This window comes from Cynocephalus volans, chromosome 8, assembly GCF_027409185.1.
Source record: "Cynocephalus volans isolate mCynVol1 chromosome 8, mCynVol1.pri, whole genome shotgun sequence".
Lineage (NCBI taxonomy): Eukaryota > Metazoa > Chordata > Mammalia > Dermoptera > Cynocephalidae > Cynocephalus > Cynocephalus volans.
In genome coordinates, this window is record NC_084467.1 from 95,912,285 (window position 1) to 95,934,694 (window position 22,410).

Here is a 22,410-nt window from a genome sequence, read left to right on the forward strand (position 1 = left end):
AAGCAGATATTCAGGGCTAGTATTCAGCCAATATGCATTTGTATGACTGCACTGGTTTTTAATATCACTCCTGAAAAAAATTTAGGTATTATAATAGTGACAACCCATTCCCCAAACACATCATCTGTTCTTTCATGCCTCAGAGACAAAGTACAAAGTAGCCCTACCTAGAATATCTGTTCCCCTTTGTTTGCCTAGTTAACTCCTAACAATTCTTGAATCTTAACTCATGCCTCATATGTTTCAGTGCTCTGAAATCATAGCCAAGGCAACAGGGGTAGTTTTGTCTAACACCTTTGATTCTTTAGAATAACCCAGTTGTATCAGATTTTTAGTTCTTGGGTACTTTAGTCAATGGCCTCTTCTGTTACCCTAGATTTGTGGTTGTCCTGAAAGATCAAATGGTCAAACACTTGAACATTTAATTTCTGTTATTTTAGTTATACATAGCAGTCATTTTAATTTTTTTTTTTTTTTTTTTTACGTCGTTGGTGGGTACAGGGATCCATACTTTTGACCTTGGTGTTACACCATGCTTGACCAAGCTAATCAGCTAGCCCCATTTTAATTCTTTATTCATTTACTCAAAATGATATGTTTACTGAGCACCTACTACATACCAACATGCCAGGCTTTTTTTTTTTTTTTTTTCAAGTAAACTGATGGAAATATTAAGGACCTAGAAAAGCAATTTTAAAAATGAAGAATAAAGTTGGAGTACTTACTTTACCTGATTTCAAAACTTACTAATAGCTACAGTAATTAAGCTTTTTGGTATTGGTGAAAGATAAACATAAAGATCAATGAAACACAGTAGAGGCCAAATACAGACACACACATAGTGGGTGACTGATTTTTCACCAAAGTGCTATAGCAATTCAAAAGGAAAATAAGTCTTTTCAACAAATGATGCTGGATCACCTGAGTATCTGTGTGGGAAAAAATGAATATCAACCCTACCGCACACCACAGGCAAAAATTAACTAAAAATGGATCATGGAATGTAAACATAGAAATGCAACAGAACATGGGCCAGCCCGTGGCTCACTCAGGAGAGTGTGGTGCTGATAACACCAAGGCCACGGGTTTGGATCCCATATAGGAATGGCCTGTTGCTCAATGGGTGAGCATGGTCCTGACAACACCAAGTTAAGGGTTAAGATCCCCTTACTGGTCATCTTTTTTTTTTTTAAAAAGGAAGAAATACAACAGAACACAAAAAGCAGGAATCATAAACAGAGCAAAAAACTGATAAATTGGACTTCATTAAAATTAAAAAAAATTTTTTTTAAACTACTCTTTGAAAGACACCATTAAGAAAATTAGAGCCGGCCTGTTAACTCAGTCAGAGCTCAGTGCTGATGATGCCAAGGTCCAGAGTTCAATCCCTGTCCTGGTCAGCAAAAAAAAAAAGAAAAAAATAAAATTAGGGCTGGCCAGTTAGCTCAGTTGATTAGAGCACAGTATTATAACACCAAGGTCAAAAGTTCAGATCCATGTACCAGCCAGCTGAGAAATAAAATAAAATAAAATGAAAAACCAAACAGACAAAAAATTAAAAGGCAAGCCACAGACTGTAAAAACACTTGCAACACATATTAGACAAAGGACTTATATACAGATCATGTAAAGAGCTCTTCCAACTCAATAATAAGACAAACCACCAAATAAAGGGGCAAAAAGATTTGTAGTTACCTCACAGTAGAAGATATATAAATGACAACAAGCACTTGAAAAGGTGTTCGACATCAATAGTGGTAAAGGAAATGCATATTAAAACCACAATAAAATACCACCTCACCCACCAGAATGGCTAAAAATTTTTTAAAATTCATAGGAAGTGTTGGCGAGGATATGGGCCAAATGGAACTCTCACACTGCTGGTGGGAATGTAAAATGGTACAACCACTTTGGGAAACAATTTGGCTATGTCACAAAAAGTTAAACATACACCAACCATATGACCCAGTCACTCCACTTCTAGTTATTTAGCCAAGAGAAACAAAATGTCCACACAAGGACTAGTACACAAATGTTCACAGCAGTTTTACATGTAATAGCCCCCAATTAGAAACAACCCAAATGTCCATCACTAATTGGATAAGCAAATTGTGGCAAATCCATACAATGGAATACTATTCAGTAATTAACAAAAAACACAACCTGTTGAATCTCAGAATTATGCAGAGTCAAAGTAGGCAAAAAAGAGAACATATTTTATGATTCCATTTAATTAAAATTCAAGAATATGCAAACTAGTCTATATTGACAGAAAGTGACTGCTTGGGGATGGAGTTGGAGGGAGAGATGGATTGCAAAAGGGTACAAGAAAACTTCCGGGGATGATGGATGATTATTTTGATTATGGTGGTATAGTGGATGTACATATATGTCAAAGCTAATCAAATCAAACTTTACAGCTTTACATACGTGCAGTGTAGTGTTCTTCAACTATACCTGATTCAAATTATTTTTTTAAGTGGGTATAATAGTAATATATTCAGGCCATTGTAGGGATTCATTGAATATGTTAAGCACTTTATTACAGTACCTGGCTCCCTTAGTTTGATGCCACTGAGTCTTAGATATCAAACTTCAACCTCTCTACTGGACTCCTCATCCAAGGAGTCTAGAGGTAATGATTGTCTAAGATCTTGAAAGATCATGTACCTGAAAAAATTTTTTAAATTATAGGATTCAGCAATTAGAATGTCACTGGTTAAACTTAATAAACTATTATAAAAGCAAAAAAAATACACAAAAAGAATTGGGTTCAAAAAAACATCTTTCAATAGACTTCTAACTTGATAACTCATAAATGAGAGGTTAGGATCATCAGTTTTCCTTGGGAAGTAAGCTGGTATAAACTACTATACAGAAAACAAGATCTACTAGAAAGGAAGTGAAAACAACTTTTCTCAAAGCTTTAGTTCTCTAGTGTAAAATAAAGGAACTAGACGGGATGATTACTTATGTACTGTCCAGCTCTAAACATTAATCACTCAATTCATTTATCTATCTTTTTTTTTTTTTTTTTTTTTTTTTAAAAAGATGACCGGTAAGGGGATCTCAACCCTTGGCTTGGTGTTGTCAGCACCACGCTCAGCCAGTGAGCAAACCGGCCATCCCTATATAGGATCCGAACCCGTGGCCTTGGTGTTATCAGCACCGCACTCTACCGAGTGAGCCACGGGCCGGCCTCATTTATCTATCTTTCCTTGCATTCTGTAATGCCACCGTCTGCAGGATCATCTCCTGGTTCATCTTCATCCAGGTGTGAACTTTCCCCTAGGTTTGTCTTATCCTCTTCCTTTCCTCCTGAAATTAAGATGGCCACTTTGAAACTTCCTAACCCAAAAAGTTTCTAGTAAAGAGTAAATGATTTTTAAAAATGCCACTAAGAGAAATTAAACAGGATGAAGAAGGAAAAAGGTCACTGGATACCGGCAATTAGGATGTCACTGAGTGAGCCATCCAAGGTTTTTGAGTAGGGTAGTGATACACTTTTGAAATTACTCTGGCAATCTCTGTGAAGAATGGATTCAAGCCAGAAAATATTAGCAATATTAGCATCTTAAAGTAGACTTTGGGGCCATGGATGCAGTTACATAACCCTTGCATTTAAATGTCATCAAATACCTAATGTTTCATCTTGATGTTCCAGGCACTTCACAGCCATTACTGCACTACAAGCGTATCTCCTGGCTCCTGTCAACTAGATTATTTGCCCTCTAGTAAACCTCATTTTCCTTGCTTCTACATAAGCACAGGCTGTTCTCTGCCGATAAACCTGCCCAGCCCGATTCCACCTGTAGAAACTACAGTGCCCTCTGTAGCCTTCTCTTAACTCCCAAACACCACGAGCCTTCTTTCTCTAAGTCATCAATAGCTTTTGAGAGCTCAGACCGATTCTGACTCATTTTTACATCTCTTCCCCAACTCCATCTGCCCCCCTCCCCATTCACAGTGCCTCGCCCAATGTTTACCACTCAGAATGCATTCGTAGAATTAAAAGATCTCGAGTAGGGAGGAAAGAAAACGCACCTACCAGAAGCCTGAAACATTACACACAGATAGTGTAGTTCTTTTAATGTTCACAACAGCCCAGCAAGATGTTATCCCAGTCTAACAGTTGAATAAATTTAGGTCCAATCATTCAAGACCTCCGGTTGGACATTATAGCCCGGCGCACAGAAAGACCCTGCACCGGAATTATATGGAGGAATGCGGACCCTGACCATCATACCGTCCAGAGAATCTTAAAACAGTGAACCCAGGAGACACACTCGGATATTTCGAAGGAGTCAATCACGCATTTGCAAGCACATAGGGGCCATTTGAATCCTTTCCTGCCTGCCTCTGGACAGGAGAAATCAGGCGCCAAGTCCAAATACTAAAACACACGGATTGGACCTACAGTTCCTTCCCCCGGCCCCCAAACTCTTAAAGGGAATCTCTTAACAGTCAGACACGGAAGGCGATCACAGCTACTCCACCCGGCAGACAACACTCGGAACTAGGAAGAGGAATCACCTACCCACCTGGGCGTCTCTGATTGGCCGCCGGCCCAGCTGGGAACGCTGGGGCGTGTAGCGTCACATCCGCCGGGCCCGCCATCTTGTTCCCAGGGGCAGTTGGCGGAAGAGATCGCGCTCCTTGGCCGCCGGCTTGCCTTCTGCCTGGAGTTCTCGTGGCCCGTGTCTCGGTGTGTGTTGTCGGCCCAGGGTCCATCTGTCGGCGTCCCGTTGTCATCCCTCACCCGGCTGGGGCACAGCGAGGCGGCCCCCTCTCCCGACGGCGTTCCATGGAGTAGGGTCCAGGACCGTTGTCCCGAAGAGCGAGATCGAGCTTGGACCCCTCCCCCCTCCCTTCTCCCTCCCTCCTTCCGCCGCAACATGGCTAACAACAGCCCCGCGCTGACAGGCAACTCGCAGCCGCAGCACCAGGCGGCCGCGACCGCGGCCCAGCAGCAGCAGCAGCAGTGCGGCGGCGGCGCCACCAAGCCGGCGGTCTCGGGCAAGCAGGGCAATGTGCTGCCGCTGTGGGGCAACGAGAAGACCATGAACCTCAACCCCATGATCCTGACTAATATCCTGTCGTCGCCTTACTTCAAAGTGCAGCTCTACGAGCTCAAGACCTACCACGAGGTGGTGGACGAGATCTACTTTAAGGTACGAAGCCTCTAGGCCTCGGGTTTGGGTGAAGTTCGGAAAAGGGGGTATGGAGGAAACGGGCGGAGGCGGCCCCCAAGATCTGAGGATTTGTGGGTGGGGGAAGGATAGGCGGAGGGGGAGCTGTGGCCTGTAGGCTGTCAGGGAAGGGTCGGACTGGGGCCGTCCTCCTGTTTCCTTTTCAGCTTTTTAGGGCGGGGAGAGCCCGCCACTATTGATTTCTCCCCGCCCCCACCCCCAACCTCCTTCCCACCCCTGGGGGGAGTTGGGCAAGAGTGGGGTGGGGGAGAGGAGAAAAGAGTAACAGAAACCTCTCCAGATTACAGCTTTAAAATTATTCCTTTTGACGTGGATCTACTCAGTGCCAACTTGTTGGTGCTTCTCCCGCTCACTCCGGCCAGGGCGTGTAATGACTTCAGTGTTGGCCTCGTGTTGTCGGTATTCACTATCCAGACAAGGGAGATGGTCAGTGCGTGTATGTTGGGTGGGATGGGAGGGTTGAGGGTGGAGAAGTGCCAGGGCAAGATGTGAACAGAAGGCCTGGAAATGTTCCCAGCAGGAAGTCAGGAGTAAGCGGTCTCAGCCACCTGTGCATTGGGCTTATTTCGAATTATCTGGGCCCTGGGCTTCTGCGGCAGGGTCGGTGCTGGCTTGGCTGTGCTGGGGAGCTCACCTGGCGCCTCCTCACTGCACTCTTGTCTCAGTTCTTGTTTCGTTAGCAGGATTGACTCAGTCTTGCAGCGAGGCTCGGAGCAGCCCAGGGTCGCAGGTAGAGGTATGCACTATTAATCATGCTCAATCGCCATAAATGCATTTCCCTGGTTAAATGAACGGCTAATTGGAATTTTTTTTTTTTTTTTTTCGGGCCATTGGTTTTGGTCTTTTCTTCATCAACAAGATAGGCTTTCTCCACTTCCCTGCAAATTATTCAGTTTTAAAAATATCTTCCAGGCCTCCGAAGGTTAATTTATATTATAAAAAATATTAATAGCCTTAACGGTCTTTAAATATTTAGTTAGAACGTCTGATATACAATCCATTTTATCGGTATTGACTCTTAAAACTTGAGACAGACCACATAAAGTATTCCCTGTCTTCTGAACATGTGTAGAGATAACAAAAGGACATTCTGTTTTGTCCACCTTTCCCCCCCCAAATGATTAGGTTATTGGAGAATTTTGAGATGTTAGTTGCTTTTTATAGAAAACATGTCTTGAGGAATACAGTTCAACTTTGGGTATATAAAGTACACAAATAAATGTGGTATTATCTTACAAGAGTCTATAGTAGGTCTAATCGTAATACTGAGAACTAGATTTTTTTTTAGCTTTAAAAGGTAAGACCTTTTAGCATGGATATGGTATGGCAAATAATATTTAGCCCTTAGCTTTATTTATGCAGCAAACTTTAAACAGTTCGAAATTGGGTACATGCTCTTTTTGTGGCAGGTTGTTTTAGAACACTGGCAAATGTTAATGTAATAGGGGAAAACTTGTTTTCAAGTTTCAGATGTATTTTTAAACAACTTGAGATTCTACCAGGAATTATTTTTAAATTCAGTTATAAAAGTAAAGACTCCGATTTTATTATCAAGAGTTCTGATCAAATGATCATTGAAATATATAGCTTCCAAAGTTGTAGTTTGATTTTGTATTTCATCCACCCATTATTTTGGCTAGCCTCACTAAAGGAATTGAAACATCCTTCACATAGCAAGTTGGGGGAAGAAAAGTAAACAGTAAAGCATTGCAGGAGTCACCAAGCAAAATAGTGTAGTGCATAAATTTAAATGCATGATTTTCTGTCTAAAGCCACTGAAAAAGATGATACAATGTTACCATGTGTAGGTGAAGATATAGCTGTTGAAATACATACAGTGAAAGAAAGGACAGGATTTTATTTTTTTAAGTTAAGAAACAAAGATGGGTATTAAGTTTCCAAAAGACTTTCTTGGGTCCTGTCTATATCAGAGCTGATACTCTTTTTTTTGTTGTTCTTGCTATTTTTATGTAAAGAATGATTTTTGTAGGATGCTCCCCTTAGCAAAGATGATACTATATCATCTTTGATTATACTTAGTCTTTAGTAACTATCCACACTTAGTTTTTGGCACAGTTTATATTCCAAAAGGAAATTGGATTGATTCACATAATTAGACTGAAAATGAATTACAAGAATGATCTCTGTGTGTGGCCTTTGTAACTTCATCTGTAATCAGGAAAGAACCTGATCCTGGTGAAAAAAATACACAAATAAAAAGTTTCATAATTTTGCACCGGAAGTCACTTGTTACTTAGCAAACTTTCTTCCAGTCATTTTTCTTTATTTTATAATGGAGATCTTTAAAACATCATAAAATTGAACTATTGAGGGTATTTTAAAGATTTCTTCAAACTAATACTTTTTGCTTTAAATTGGTGACTTCAGTGCATTTTCAAATTAGAATTTTTATTTTTTAAGAAACTCATAATTAGATAGTTAAAATATTATGAAAAATTTTTTTGCAAGTGTATGAAAGCAGAAATTTCCTGACTCCCACATGTAGATATCAGCTCTCTAAAAGCTAGTTTAATGGGATTTCTGCTCTGTAAAGCTGTTAAGGTTTTGTTAAACCCTAGTAGCTTTATTGGTGCTCTTTAAATGTCTAAGCATTTTTCCAAAAATGATTTAGGTACTTAATGTGAGTAAACGTAATATATACATAATGCCAAAATACTTTTGGAAGAGCTGCTCTATTGTGGACTTGGTTTTAATCAGACTTTTTAAAAAATTCAAAGTATGCATGTATGTTGTGTTTCTCTTTTCTATTTTCAGGTCACTCATGTTGAGCCATGGGAGAAAGGAAGCAGGAAGACAGCAGGCCAGACAGGGATGTGCGGAGGGGTAAGTAGAAGTACGTGCATTTTTCAGTTTTTCTGTGTCTAATAATTAAGTTTATGAACTAAACTAATCTGTCAATTACACACTCAAATGGCAATTCCTTGGCAGATCTTAGATTTTTTTTTTTTTTTTTAAATTAAATTCAAGTGTCCAGTGAATAAGGGTTAGAAAAAGTGTTATTTTTTTATGCTCCCATTTTTAGTTCTGGATTATGCCTTGTTATTAATACCTAACAGGATTAATCAATGGCTGTTAAGTATCTATTAACTATTTTACCACTTTTTCTTAACTGTATTTCCCCTAAAGGTTCGAGGTGTTGGAACAGGAGGAATTGTTTCTACAGCTTTTTGCCTGTTATACAAATTATTTACTCTGAAGTTAACTCGCAAGCAAGTGATGGGTCTCATAACACACACAGACTCTCCGTATATTAGAGCCCTTGGATTTATGTACATAAGGTAAGCATACATTTATCTACATTTTCAATAAGTATCTCATTTTAATTTATATGAGCTTAACAAGTCTTTTGTAAATTTAGGTATACACAGCCCCCTACAGATCTATGGGACTGGTTTGAATCCTTCCTTGATGATGAAGAGGTATGTCAACAAGGGTAATAATTAGTTTTCTTCTGATTACTCTCATGTTTTTAATATCTTTTATTTATTGAAGTTTTAATGTCTTCAGGAATTTTCTGTAGTTAAATTTATTTCAGTCAAATAGTTTTGGAATTAATGTCCTTTTACTACAACTTGGCTTTTATATATATATATCTGAGGTTAAATTTCTTAAGTTTTATTTTCTTATTTTTAAATTGTTTAAATGTGTTTTGAAAATTTTCTCTTTCTAATTATGTTCTGTGTATTGTATTGATCCTGACTTTGATAGTGACTTTTTAAGGTGGACCATGCTCAAGATTGGTGATAAAAGACATGCACATAGAATACCGATTGCAACTTTTTTGTGCAACGTTTCAGTTCTTCACCTTCTAACTTCCTTTAAATATCAATGTTCCCACTTGCACAGAAGTACAGAATTGAAGAGCTGAGTGTGACTTAAAAATAGGCTGAGAGTTTAGATGGCTTGTTCAAGGTGACAAAACAATTTTAATTGTAGCTTTTTTTTTTTTTTTTTTTTTAAGATGACCAGTAAGAGGATCTTAACCCTTGACTTGGTGTTGTCAGCACCACACTCTCCCAAGTGAGCCACGGGCCGGCCCTTAATTGTAGCTTTTTGACTCTTAGTACACTATACATATTTTTAAAATCTTTTCTTTAAATTAGTAGTTTAGATTTTTAAAAATTCTAAATCTAGTTTGCCATTTTGAGTCTGTTACATGTTCAGAAAAGAAAAGTTATTTTGAGAAACTTAGATTTAAATTGTGTATGTATTAATTTGCTTATATAGTGAAGTCCAGGATCTCAAAATGTACTCAGTGAGCTGTATTGTTCACATATCTACCCCTACCATTACTTTAGATTTAAGGTTCATAAAGCAGATTTCAAGTGCCATGTTTTAATCCTATTTAAAAAGTTTATCAAAAGGATTTGTTGAATTAAGGATGGTTCTAATGGAAATCTGTTTTGTCTTCATTATTACATGCTCACCTAAAAGATATTACTTGTTTAGACATGGAGAATTTTTATTTTCTCTGCCTTTTCTGTGCTTGTTTAGTGAGCTGTTGAATAATTCCGAAGAAGCAAAAAATGTTTTAGGTGATAACTACAATCTTTGAAGTTGTTTTCTTTTTAAATGAGATTTTTTTCAGACTGAAGCACTTCTCCCTTCTGTCTTTATACAAGCATGTCCCTCATCAAAATTGGTGTTATATTAGGTTTGTTTTTGAATGCTTCTATTTAATGTTTTTTAAATTATGTTTACAAATCTGAGGTCCTCTATTTAAGCTAACTTATTGTTTTCTTCTTTAGATATCTGCAGCGATTATAATTGGAAATACTGTATATCTGAACACTTAAATGTGTGTGAGTGCAAGCAGTTTTACCTTTAGCTCTTGTTTTCCTGTTTAGATAACAAATCTCACTTTCCTTGTGTGCTTGCACTATAGGTTTGGGACTGACAATAGCTGACTAACATGTCCTGAGCTGTGAGAGGGCATAGCAAGAAGGCCTTCATGCGGTAATGACCCTTTTCAGAGACAATGGTCATCATGGATTATGCGTTTCCAATTATTTGTTCATTTATTTATTTTCTACATAACTAAATTAGAAACCTCACTGCTTCATGGCAGTTGGTTTGCTATTGCTTCCAGTTTTATTAGGGCTTCATTTTATATTAGAGCTGTTAAAAGATAGCCTTTAGATAGGAATTGTCTGAAGTAGTTCATATGTAGCTAGGTTACATTGCTAGGTATAATGTGTGCAAATGGAAATACTTAGTAGTATAAATAAATACTTAGTAGGTATGTGGAATGTAAATTTAAGTCATTTGTTCCACATAGTCCAGTAACATGTAAGGGGCTTTTCATATTCTTGTTAACTGAGTGAGATCAGTTCCCTTTGTGCCTATAAGGCTACGGGGTTTATTCTCACCTGCATGCACACACTAAGCCCAAATAATTTTCTGTATCATTCATTACCAGATTAGGATATGAAAATGGAAATTTTTCTGTTAGAATTTTTTTGTACTTGAGATTCCAAAGATGGTAATATTTTTATAGTATTTATGTATATATTGAAATACTTTTTTTGACGGCTAGGGTATCTTTTGTGTTTCTGTAGGACCTAGATGTGAAAGCTGGTGGAGGCTGTGTAATGACCATTGGAGAAATGCTACGGTCTTTTCTCACAAAACTGGAGTGGTTTTCTACCTTGTTTCCAAGAATTCCAGTTCCAGTTCAGAAGAATATTGATCAACAGATTAAAACCCGGCCTAGAAAAATCAAGAAGGATGGGAAGGAAGGTGCTGAGGAAATAGACAGACATGTTGAACGCAGACGTTCAAGGTAATGTAACTCTTGGATTGTGCTTGTTTTTAAAATATGCTTAGTACAAATATAATATTTCTTGGAAATCAAGGCAAGGACTTAGGAAATTCTGTTTATACTGTTCATTAGTTTGACACTGTTACTCCAGGAAGGAAGGTCATTTGCAAGAAAATTGTGCGTTTGTAAATGAGAACAATCAAATGTTTTGCTTTCATTGTTCTTAGCATGTATGTAAGATGGGGACCTGAATAAATAATGCTGATGAAAGTTTTACAATGAAAATTCTATGATATTTTTTATCCATTGGAATTTTCTTTTTTCCTCCCCCTTTCTTAGGTCTCCAAGGAGATCATTGAGTCCACGGAGATCCCCAAGAAGATCTAGAAGTAGAAGTCATCATCGGGAGGGCCATGGGTCTTCTAGTTTTGACAGAGAGTTAGAAAGAGAGAAAGAACGCCAGCGACTAGAGCGTGAAGCCAAAGAAAGAGAGAAAGAAAGGCGAAGATCTCGAAGTATTGATCGTGGGTTAGAACGCAGGCATAGCAGGAGTAGGGAAAGGCATAGAAGTCGCAGTCGAAGTCGTGATAGGAAAGGGGATAGAAGGGACAGGGATCGTGAAAGAGAGAAAGAAAATGAGAGAGGTAGAAGACGAGATCGTGACTATGATAAGGAAAGAGGTAATGACCGAGAAAAAGAGAGGGGACGGTCGAGAGAACGGTCCAAGGAACAGAGAAGTAGGGGTGAGGTAGAAGAGAAGAAACATAAAGAAGACAAAGATGATAGGCGGCATAGAGACGACAAAAAAGATTCCAAGAAAGAGAAAAAACATAGTAGAAGTAGAAGCAGAGAAAGGAAACACAGAAGTAGGAGTAGAAGTAGAAATGCTGGGAAACGAAGTAGAAGCAGGAGCAAAGAGAAATCAAGTAAACATAAAAATGAAAGTAAAGAAAAATCAAATAAACGAAGTAGAAGTGGCAGTCAAGGAAGAACTGACAGTGTTGAAAAATCAAAAAAACGGGAACGTAGCCCCAGCAAAGAAAAATCTAGAAAGCGTAGTGGAAGCAAAGAACGTTCCCACAAAAAAGATCATGGTGATAGTAAGGACCAGTCAGACAAACATGATCGTGGAAGGAGCGAAAGTATAGAACGAGAGAGCCAAGAAAAACAACATAAAAACAAAGATGAGACTGTGTGAAAATTTTTTGTGAAGGTGGATCACATTGAATCCTATAAATGTTGGATTAAATCTGCTTTTTTCCCCCCAAGTTGAGATTGTGCAGTAGTTACACACTGTTCAGGCTCCCTGTAGGCTGCATTTTCATTTCCTCTTTTGTGTAGGGAAGTGCCTTTGTAATCCCATTTATTGCATTGATGTTTTCACCCAGTTGTTGAGTTTGATACATGATGCACAGATTGTTTTTGCATTTTTATTGTTTGTTTTTGAAATGTACAGTCTGTACATATGTCCTGAAAATGTTTTAATTCCTTTGGCATGGTTGCCATGTTGGTTAAATTTGTATAAGGCAATAAACTGCCACTAATTCTATTTTTGTTTTATAGGTGTGGGATTATGGTTTGTGTACTGAGGTTAGCATGGCTGTGCTTTTCGTAATAGAATGCTAAAGACTTTGAGAATGGATCTTGGATGTCTGTTATAGGAGAATTATGTGCTTTCAGTGTACATGAAGGCAGCCGTTTTAGGATAAACATTCTCATCCACTATATATTACCTTGAAAGACTCTTGTTGATATGTTATACTTAATATTCTCCAGTTACTTTTAGAGAGAATTTATGAGAAGTTAGTTTCTGATGCAGAGATTTAAATTAGGCTGTGATTTGATCAAAAGTCCTTTTAGCATTCTACCTCAAAGGGACACTTAGTATGCCTAAGGTTTATTCACTTAGTTTTCCTTTTTTTATTTGAAAAAATACATGACATGTAATCTTTTTTTCTTGAATTCTTTCTCAGATTTTAAAGTACTATATTAAAAGAAATTAATGTCTAAAGTCTAGCATTCTTGCAGCAACCCTATACTAATGTGTAATTGGGAGAGGGTGGGGCAGATGAATAGAGAAACAGATTCAAGCCTCAAGCTTCCAAAGCATTTTTATAAATGGAGAATACTTAAATTATGAAAACAGCTTGATATAGTGTCCTTTTTTTAAAATTCAGAACTTTTTTTATTGATAATGAAGATTGCTATTTGAGTTTTCAAACAATCTAGAACAGAGAAGTATTAAAAATAATGCTATGTTGCATTATTTAAGACTATCAGCAAATTATTTGATAGATTGTTCTTATGACTTGTATTCTGATTACAGAGAACCATCATGAGTGTGGAATAAATACTCGATTAAATCCTTTGTCCTAGGTGTTGGCTTTCCCCCCATTTGTTAACCTTTTTAAAAGTTTTTTTATTGTGAAAATTGATAAAATGTTAGAATTGCACTTTGTAGAATATCTTAGTGCCCAGATGACAAATGGATTTTAAAGAAACTGGTAGATTGGAATTGGACATGTGTAATAGTCAGTAATCCTTATTAGAATTCTTTATGATGTCATTTCCCTTTGTCAGGATGTTACATGTATCACTAGGGTGATCTTTTGATTGAGTGATTAATTTTCTCCACATCAAAGGTGCTTATTCACTTGGACATCAGATCACTATCATTCAAAATTTGGACTTGAAGGAAATTTTAGAAGATAACTCATCCAATTCTTTTTACAATAGAAAACATATGTTTCATCAGTGCCAGTACTAAAAGTGAGTGTTCCTGAAAACAGTGTTGTGATCTTCCTGGTGTACGTACTGATATTTGTTTCATCTCACTGATTATATTGGCCAACTGATGGGCACTCAGAAGCTACCTTGCAAAAGTGTTAAATGGTGCAAATGAGTACACTTACAAGAGTCTTCCATATGTGGGCTTAAGATGTACTAACTCCATTTCAGAAAAATCTCATTAAATGAAGGAATTCCTTTTAAAATGCTATGCTTTTTTTTTAGTAGAAGATTCAGTGAGTCATCTTTGAAGTTGAGCATCAAGTGAATATAACACTGTACAACTAGAAATTAGAAAAACTATTGAGTAATGAGAAAGCCAGTAGATTAATCTTACATTGAAAATCTATTTTTATCATACCTAAATTATGGTGCTACTCTGATACAGTTCCACTTGAAATGTTAATTCAACGGTGTATTTTAGATAAAATGTGGAAAGAATAAGTTACTTCAAATAGAGGTGAATGTACTATCACAAGCTGCATTTGATTTGTAGTGTAAGTTTGCTTTTGAGAAACGTTTTGATAGGTGTGAGAACATGTAAATAATACTAGTTAATGCCAAATATATGCATGATTTATTTGGAGAGTAGCTTACTTACAGACTGCGAAAACAAGGCTGTGAAAAACAGCTCAATCATTTCCTTTGCAAATGAGAAAACTTGAAATGCTTTTAATAGAGCTTTACATAACTAGCAACCTCCATCCAATTTTTGTACTCAATTTACTGAAATGCCTTCACCTTTCCATGTGTTATCTCCTTTCCATCTGTTTTTTAATGTTCAATTTCCAGGTAAGTTTCATACATAGGATAGTATATCACCAATCTTAAATTTTTGATACAGAATGTTCATTTATAATGTAAGTCCATGGCTTAATTCCTCAGTTCCGCTAAGGAAGTGATTCTTAACCTTTGAATTCTGGTTCCCTTTTTAGGATGATGAAAGTTACGAATCCTGTCTAGAAAAAAAAAATTTCTTATAATGTGCATGCAATTTCAAAGGAACTCCTAAACTGCCCTGGGACCTTTGTGCTGCTTACTTCGGGATTTTTTTTTTTTTTTTTTTTTTTTTTTTAAAGATGACCGGTAAGGGGATCTTAACCCTTGACTTGGTGTGGTCAGCACCACGCTCACCCAGTGAGCGAACCGGCCATCCGTATATGGGATCCGAACCCGGGGCCTTGGTGTTATTAGCACCGCACTCTCCCGAGTGAGCCACGGGCCGGCCCCTTCGGGATTTTTAAAAGCTGTGATTAGGTGTACAGTATTTGGGAATGAGTAGCATACTAAATCAGAAATCTAGGTTCCTGAGGGTGTTCCAAAGTTGTTTTTTCACTTAAAAGATGAAATGGAAAGGAAAAAAAAAAATGTTACTCAACTCCCTTCCCTAAAGAATTGTTTTTTATGAATATAAGTAGGTTTTGATTTGAAAAGTTAGAAATGAGACCCCCAACGCTGGCAGTTTATAAGTTTTTAAAATGCCAGTGTGTATCCTCAAACGCTGACTAGTTGACCAGTTTGCTCACTGGTGATATTGGCCAACTGATGGACATTGAGTCTGGTCCTAATTTGACCCTATTATCTTGTAAATGCTAAATTCAGCCTTGAATAACTAACTCAATTACAGAACCTCTTGAGTGGAGCTGATTTTATGGGGAAGGAAGGAAAAACTGCTTCCTGATAGTCTCAGTCTCTTGAAGTTCTTCCTCTTGTTATTCCATCTAGTAGGATCCCACAGTACTTTGCAAAATACCTCTGAAGTGGCATTTTTCATTTTAGGATCATTGTCTACCAACATTTGTTATTGTAGGACACAGTACAGCATGAATGCAGTCAACTGAAAAATGTTAGCATCATAGCTGACTTAAAATCCATTATTCCATTTCTCAGAGCATTGATAGTCAAAGAATATTATTACATAATCATGATCCATAATGTCTTACACAAGTAAAATGGGGCAGGGCAGGGGGCAGGGTGGCTTTTCAGCCTATTGCAAAATGTATTATATTTGTTCATGTTAAACAGCTGACCTTAAAGCATTTCATATAGCATACAAGCCGTCAGGTTTTGTCACAAGGATTGGAAAAAGAAAAACTACTTACCAAAAGGAAAGGAAATCATCACTTTAGCTTCCCTGATCTGCAGGTAACTAAAAGTTCGCCAATCTCGGTTGTTCTATGGTCAGCTCTTGTCCTGACCTTTTTTTTTTTTTTTTTTAAGTGACTGGTAAGGTGATCTTAACCCTTGACTTGGTGTTGTCAGCACCATGCTCTCCCAAGTGAGCTAACCGACCATCTCTATATAGGGATCTGAACCTGTGGCCTTAGTGTTTTCAGCACCACACTCTCCCAAGTGAGCCACAGGCTAGCCCTTTATTCTGACTATTCTAAAGCTGAATTATTTCTGTATTTCTTGGGTCAGTGTAGTTAGGTACACACACCTGTTAGACAAATTCCATCAGCCCTGCACCCTAACATCCCAAATAAGCATGCCGCGTGAAAACAAAAAACAGTGTTTGCTGAGTAAATGCAAGAGAAGTCCTCGTCCTCTTTACTTCCCTCTTATTTAGAGATTTTGAAGTCATCAGTGTCCTGAATATTTAACAGTACCAGTAAAAGGAAATTTCTTAAATTCTGGATTCATTTAGCCAGTCCAGGTACTGATTCAGCAAACGTTTCTTTCTGAATGAAGTGTTCATGTCTGACAGAACTGCGTTGTGCCGAGCCTTGTGTAGGTACAGCCACTGCTTTATGGATGTACCAGTTAATTTATTTCTTAGCTCTAAATCCACCCTTCATTGCCCTGCTTTGTGATTCTGGAGATGTACCTTTTGAAAAAAATTTTTTTTTTGTCAGCCAGTCGAATGTTCAGCTTGTCAGTAGAGGATGCTGAAGGGACACTGCAAAAGAAAGGAGCTTCTCATCCTGGTTCCAGAGTGTTTTTTGTTTGTTTGGTGGCTGGCTTGCATGGGGATCTGAACCCCTGACCTGTTACAAGGCTGTGCTCTAACCACTTGAATAACTGGCCAGCCCCCAATTTGTTTTGTCTGGCTTCTGCACTGCTTAAGGGCCAGTGGCACATGGGATGGCCAGTGGCACTCATCTTTCTGCACATTTCAGTGGCATCTCATTGAGAAAAGTGGGGATAGTTCCCAGCAAGTCCACTGGTCCCCCTGCCAGCTTCCCAGCAAGTCTTGCTGGTGCTCCAGTGGGCAACTTCCCACTGAGTTTCAGCAGCGCCCCACAGAAGGTTTCCCAATAAGTCTCAGTGGCACCCCAGTGGGTGGTGTCCTAGTTAGTTTTGTTGACATCCCTGTTCTCCAGTCCCAGCCTTCAGCATCTCAGCAAATAGAGAGCCACCGCCACATCCTCTCTTACAAAATCGAATCTCAGGCTTGGAAGAAAGCGTCTTCCAAATTTGTTTCTTTCTTGGGGCCTCTGCCTCAGCCCTAGAGGTAGTGGCCACTCCCTATATCCACTATTCCCATATTGTTAGAGTTCTCTTTACCTTTAGTAATTAATCCCCTGTTACTGGTTAGTAATTCTTTATGTCAAACTTGCCCTGTTGAAATTACTGTGTGTTTTCTGACTCCTGACTGGAGTCTGAATGATATGGTGTGTTAAGATGATACCAGTCTCATGGGTGCTACCTTAGGCTGGCTGATGACCCTTGAAGTAGTCTAGTATAAAGGGTTCAGCCCAATAGGTTGGCGTTTTTTTTGTTTTTTTAAGCCCAATAAATATGTTGAGAATTATATAAGTGAATCAGACTGGCTTCTAGAAGAATTTTAACTGAGTACTAAATAAGAATTGGCCAGTCCTTAAAAGAATGGACAAGATTTGTATAATTGTCATAAAAGAGTGGCCATGTGAAAGAGATACCGCAATAAATAAGTGGCTGTACATTGAAGCTGCCTTGCTTCTTGCCAGCCTTCTAGCTTTTTTCCAGTCTGGTTGGTGGATATCCTCACAATTTCTATTTTCCTTAAGATGGTATGGGGTTCTCTTTCTTGAAACCCAGGAGCCTAAGTGGTTTCTTTTATAGTAATCATCAGGGATCCCTGATCACTGAGAGTCTTCGGGACATTTTCCTGGCATTGAATTTTTATTTTTCTATCCTTCTCAGCACCAGTAAGAAAATGTCATCTACTTGATTTGACTTTGTAAAGAAGTCAGGACAGAAATTTTAAGCACAATTCCTTTTCCTTGGTAGAAGCAATCTGCCCATGAACAGAAGGGGGATGACGGAAGACTATAGAGTATGAATAAGGGCCACTAAAAGTCTTGTTTCCAATTTTTTCCTGGACAGTCAATCCTATTACATATTCCTTCTATATCCCTAAACATTTCTTTTTTATATCCTCTACAATGGCTATTTCAAATCTTTACTAGTTTCTTGAGTCCCCTACTCCACCTCCATATTCATTCGCCCTTCATATACAGAGACTATGAGGTAAAAAGTTCCTCAACTTGTTGCCTTCTTTCCCCAAAACTACAAGATTAGCTGCAGTCACATCTATCCTGTTTTCTTCTTACCTCCCTCTCTTTATATCGTTCTGTTAAATGTTCCAAATTCTGCTCTGGATTAATCTACTTATTCACAGAATCACATTCATTCACGTGGCAGAGACTGCCACCTGTTCCCCAATACCCATTCTCTTTTTCTTTTCCTACAGCAATAGAATTTTTTCACTGTACTTGCCTACCACACCTCCACCCCAAATAGACATAGCCTCAAGACTAAATTCTGGCCAATGAGATGTAAGTGACAGCAGGACCTTTCTTAAAATATTGCTGGCATATCGTTCATCTCTTCATGTCCCTCTCCTCTTACTGAATTCTGTTGCTTAGAACTTCGATGTGATAGCTGGAACTTTATCTTGGACCGAGAAGAAGAGGGCCTCATCCCAGGGTTGGCAGGCTAAAAAGTTGAAAGGAGCTTGGGTCTCTGAAGACTCGAAAGAATCCAATTACCTTGCCACTCCTGGATGCTCTGCTTCCACTATTTTATATCAGAAAGAACTTCTAATGCTTAAGCTACTATTGTTATAGGGTTTCTGTCAATGTCAACAAAACCTAATCCTAACTATTTACAGATTTGATATCTGGAATTGTATGCCAAGTAACAGAACCTACGATAATTTAGCATTAATCTAGTGAAGGAGGTTGGATGTCAGGAAGCATGGACACAGGTATTGTGGGCTGGAAAGCTAGCCCATGCAGCTTGCTGTGCAGCATCCTAACATTTTATCTCTCTTTCATTCCAGACTCTTGTCTTTATCTTTTCAGCCCCTCTCCTGGCCTTCGTATTATATACTAATCTTAATTTTCCTAGTATTACCCTATTAGTGCACTAATAATGTTTAAATAGACTCACTCTCATAGCTGTTTCCCCTCTTGGTTGTCTTAAATCCATTCCCCTCAGTACCTAAATTTTCATGCATTTACTGCTTTGCAGAATCCTATTCTTAAAAGGAGAATTTCAGGCAGCTGGTAAATTTAGTATTTCAAAGGGTTAAAGTAAATTCACATTACAAAAACACCTGCTTTATTTGCATTGTTTCCCAATGGAATTGTTCAGCAGTAACACTCTACATATTTTGACAACAGCCAAGAAGTTGACATTAGCCAGAAATAGTTGCTAATATTATAATTATCTTCTCTAACTCATTTCTTAAAAATAATTATACTTCCAGACCAATGTTTCTCTCTTTCCTAAACCTCCTAGCTCCTTTAAAGCTCACGTCATCATATTATAGTATCCACTGTCCCTCCATTGTTTATATTATCCACAAACCTTGAAAGATATTCCCTGCAGTAGATTGAATTGTGTCCTCCCAAAGTTTAATGTGTTGGAGGTTTGGTTCCCACTGTGACAGTGTTAAGAGGGCGGGAAATACTATTATAATTGATAGGTGTGGCCTTGAAGAGGTGATTAACTTGATGGTTTAATGGTGGTCGTGGACGTGGTTCTGAGGGCTTTAAAAGGAAAGCCCACAAGGACCTCTCTCTCTCTGCTCCTCCATTTTCTGCCACAAGAGACCCCTGCATTGCTGTAAAGCCATAACCAAAGAACACCCTCACAAGATGTGTTCCCTGGACTTTGGACTTCCCAGCCTCTGAAACTGTAAGCAATAAATTTTGCTTTCTTACAAATTACCCAGTTCCGGATTACTTTGTTATTAAGCAACAGAAACAGCCTAATACACTCCCTCGTATTTTAATACTTACAGAGTTTAACAGATGGCTCAATACCTCTTTTTTCACTACCCCTGCCATAATTCTTAATGATTCCAATATCCATTGAACAATATTTCCAATACTCAGGCCTCTCAATTTCTTGACCACCTGTCCTCCAATGATTTTCTCCTCTGCCTGACCTCAGCTGCTAATTCCCATGGTTACATCACAGAAGTGGCCATTATCAATAACTGAAACTTCTCCACAGTTTCCATTTCAAACATCCTATTCTCTAATCTCCATCTCCTATATTTCCTACTCATCTCTTCTAATATCCACTCCAGCAATTCTTTAGCTCCCCTGGGTCCTCCAATCTATTGCTCTTGCCAACTTTTCTCTCTCTTTTGCAGCCCCCTTTTTCTCTCTCCGCTGCAGTGAGGCACTGCAAGCCTCACTTCCTTGCTTACCCAGCTCAGTTTCCACTGTCCAATATTATAAATCACTTCCCTGTAGACACCCTCACTTCCCTTGCTACTGTCTTTCTCTATCATACTTGTATAGTAATACCCCAATCTAAGTTCAGTGCAACTGTCAGCCTTCTCTGTGCCTGCACACAAGTGACTGAACATGACTAGAGAACATATACAATCATGCTGACTGGTGACTTTAAATTTATGACCATAAACCTCAACAGCGACCTGCTGAAGTTTCAGTAAAGGTACCATTTGGAGAGAATACAATGTGAGCATGGGGTTCATGCTTCAGGACACAGTATATACCCTAAATCAATGAGCAGTATGCTGTATCCCAAACAGGTAAAATACATGGGTCCTGAAACCAAGGATGGATGTAGGAGTGACCCCGTTTACCATCACTCACAATGACCTACTTGAGGGATTTGTGCTTCCCACCTCTGGAACTCTGGGCTTAAGTGACCCGGAGAGTGCGTGCTTCCTTAAATTTTGCACTCCAGGTGCCTCTCTTGCCTCACCTCACGTGTGCGTGTGCGTGTGCGTGTGCGTGTGCGTGTGTGTGTGTGTGTGTGTGTGTGTGTGTGTGTGACTTTGAAAAAAGCAGCTCTCATCAGCCAAGGGCAAGTCTGAGGGAGAGAGAGAGAGAGACTCAGCTAGAGCTGTCAGCCACCAACATTCCCTGCATGTAGAGGGATGAATGCTCAGTTGATCTAATCAAGCCCTCTCCTCCTCAGGGCCTTTGCCCTTTCTCTTCCTTTTGCTTGGTACACTCTTTTCCTAGATTTCCAAAGGACTCACTTCCACACTTCCATCAGGCCTATGCTCAAGCACCTGGTTGCCAGAGAGGCCTTCCCTGACTGCTGTATATAAACTAGAACTCTGTGCCTCAATATTCTGTCCTGTTACTCCTCTATTTTTCTTCATAACATTTAGCAACACCTGACACATTACATTTTATTACTTTAACTGGTTATTTTGGCCTTTCTCTACCAGAGCATATGTTCCATGAGTGCAGGCTCTGGTTTGTTTATATTTGTTGAATGCACAAACTAAAATGCCTTGAATTCATAGTACCCCCTCATGGAAGGCAGAGGGATTTAATGGAAGGAACTTAGAGTTTTGGAGTTAGACTAATTTTTTTTTTAACAGCTATATTTAGGTATAACTGACATATAATAAATTGTATATATTTAAGGCATAAACTCAATATGTTTTGACATGTATACACTCATGAAACTAGCACCACAATTCAGATAATGAACGTATCCTTCATCCCCAAAAGTTTCCTCTTGGACTTCTGTAATCCCTTCTTTCTGCCCTTCTCCATCCGCAGGCAATCATTGATTTCCTTTCTGTTTTTAGAGCAGTTTGCATTTTCTAGAAATTTATGTAATTAAACAAAACCATCTGTATTCTTTTGAGGGGATGCCTCTGGCTTCTTTCACTCAGCATAATTATTCTGAGATTCATCCACGTTGTTTTGTGTGTATAATAGTTCATTCTTTTTGCTGAGAAATATTCCATATGTTTATTATCTACCTTGTAAATGGACATTTGGTTTGCTTATCGTTTGGGGATTATTAAAAATAATGCTACTATAGGGGCTGGCCCGTGGCTCACTCGGGAGAGTGTGGTGCTGAGAACACCAAGGCCACGGGTTCAGATCCCTATATAGGGATGGCCGGTTTGCTCACTGGGTGAGCGTGGTGCTGACAACACCAAGTCAAGGGTTAAGATCCCCTTACCAGTCATCTTTAAAAAAAATAAATAATAAATAAATAAATAAATAATAAATAATGCTACTATGAATATTTGGGTATGTTTTTATGTGGACATAAGCTTTCATCTCTTTCATTATTGGGCAAATATGTAGGAGTGGAATAATTGGGTCAAATAATAGGTATGTGTTTAAACTTTTAAGAAATAGCCAAATTGTTTTCCAAAGTGGTTGTATCATTTTACATTCCTACCAGATATGA

The 22,410-nt window shown here is 38.6% G+C and overlaps 1 protein-coding gene across 1 annotated transcript; it reads left to right on the forward strand.

Annotated features, from left to right (window-relative positions):
• Window positions 1–4,618: 4,618 nt before the first annotated feature.
• On the forward strand, window positions 4,619–13,360 carry PRPF38B (pre-mRNA processing factor 38B). The gene is made up of 6 exons (XM_063106679.1): window positions 4,619–5,171; window positions 7,986–8,054; window positions 8,358–8,509; window positions 8,590–8,650; window positions 10,790–11,013; window positions 11,332–13,360. Exons 1-6 carry the CDS (start codon window positions 4,896–4,898, stop codon window positions 12,188–12,190), a joined length of 1,641 nt encoding a protein of 546 aa, XP_062962749.1. The 5' UTR covers window positions 4,619–4,895; the 3' UTR covers window positions 12,191–13,360.
• The last annotated feature ends 9,050 nt before the right edge of the window (window positions 13,361–22,410 follow it).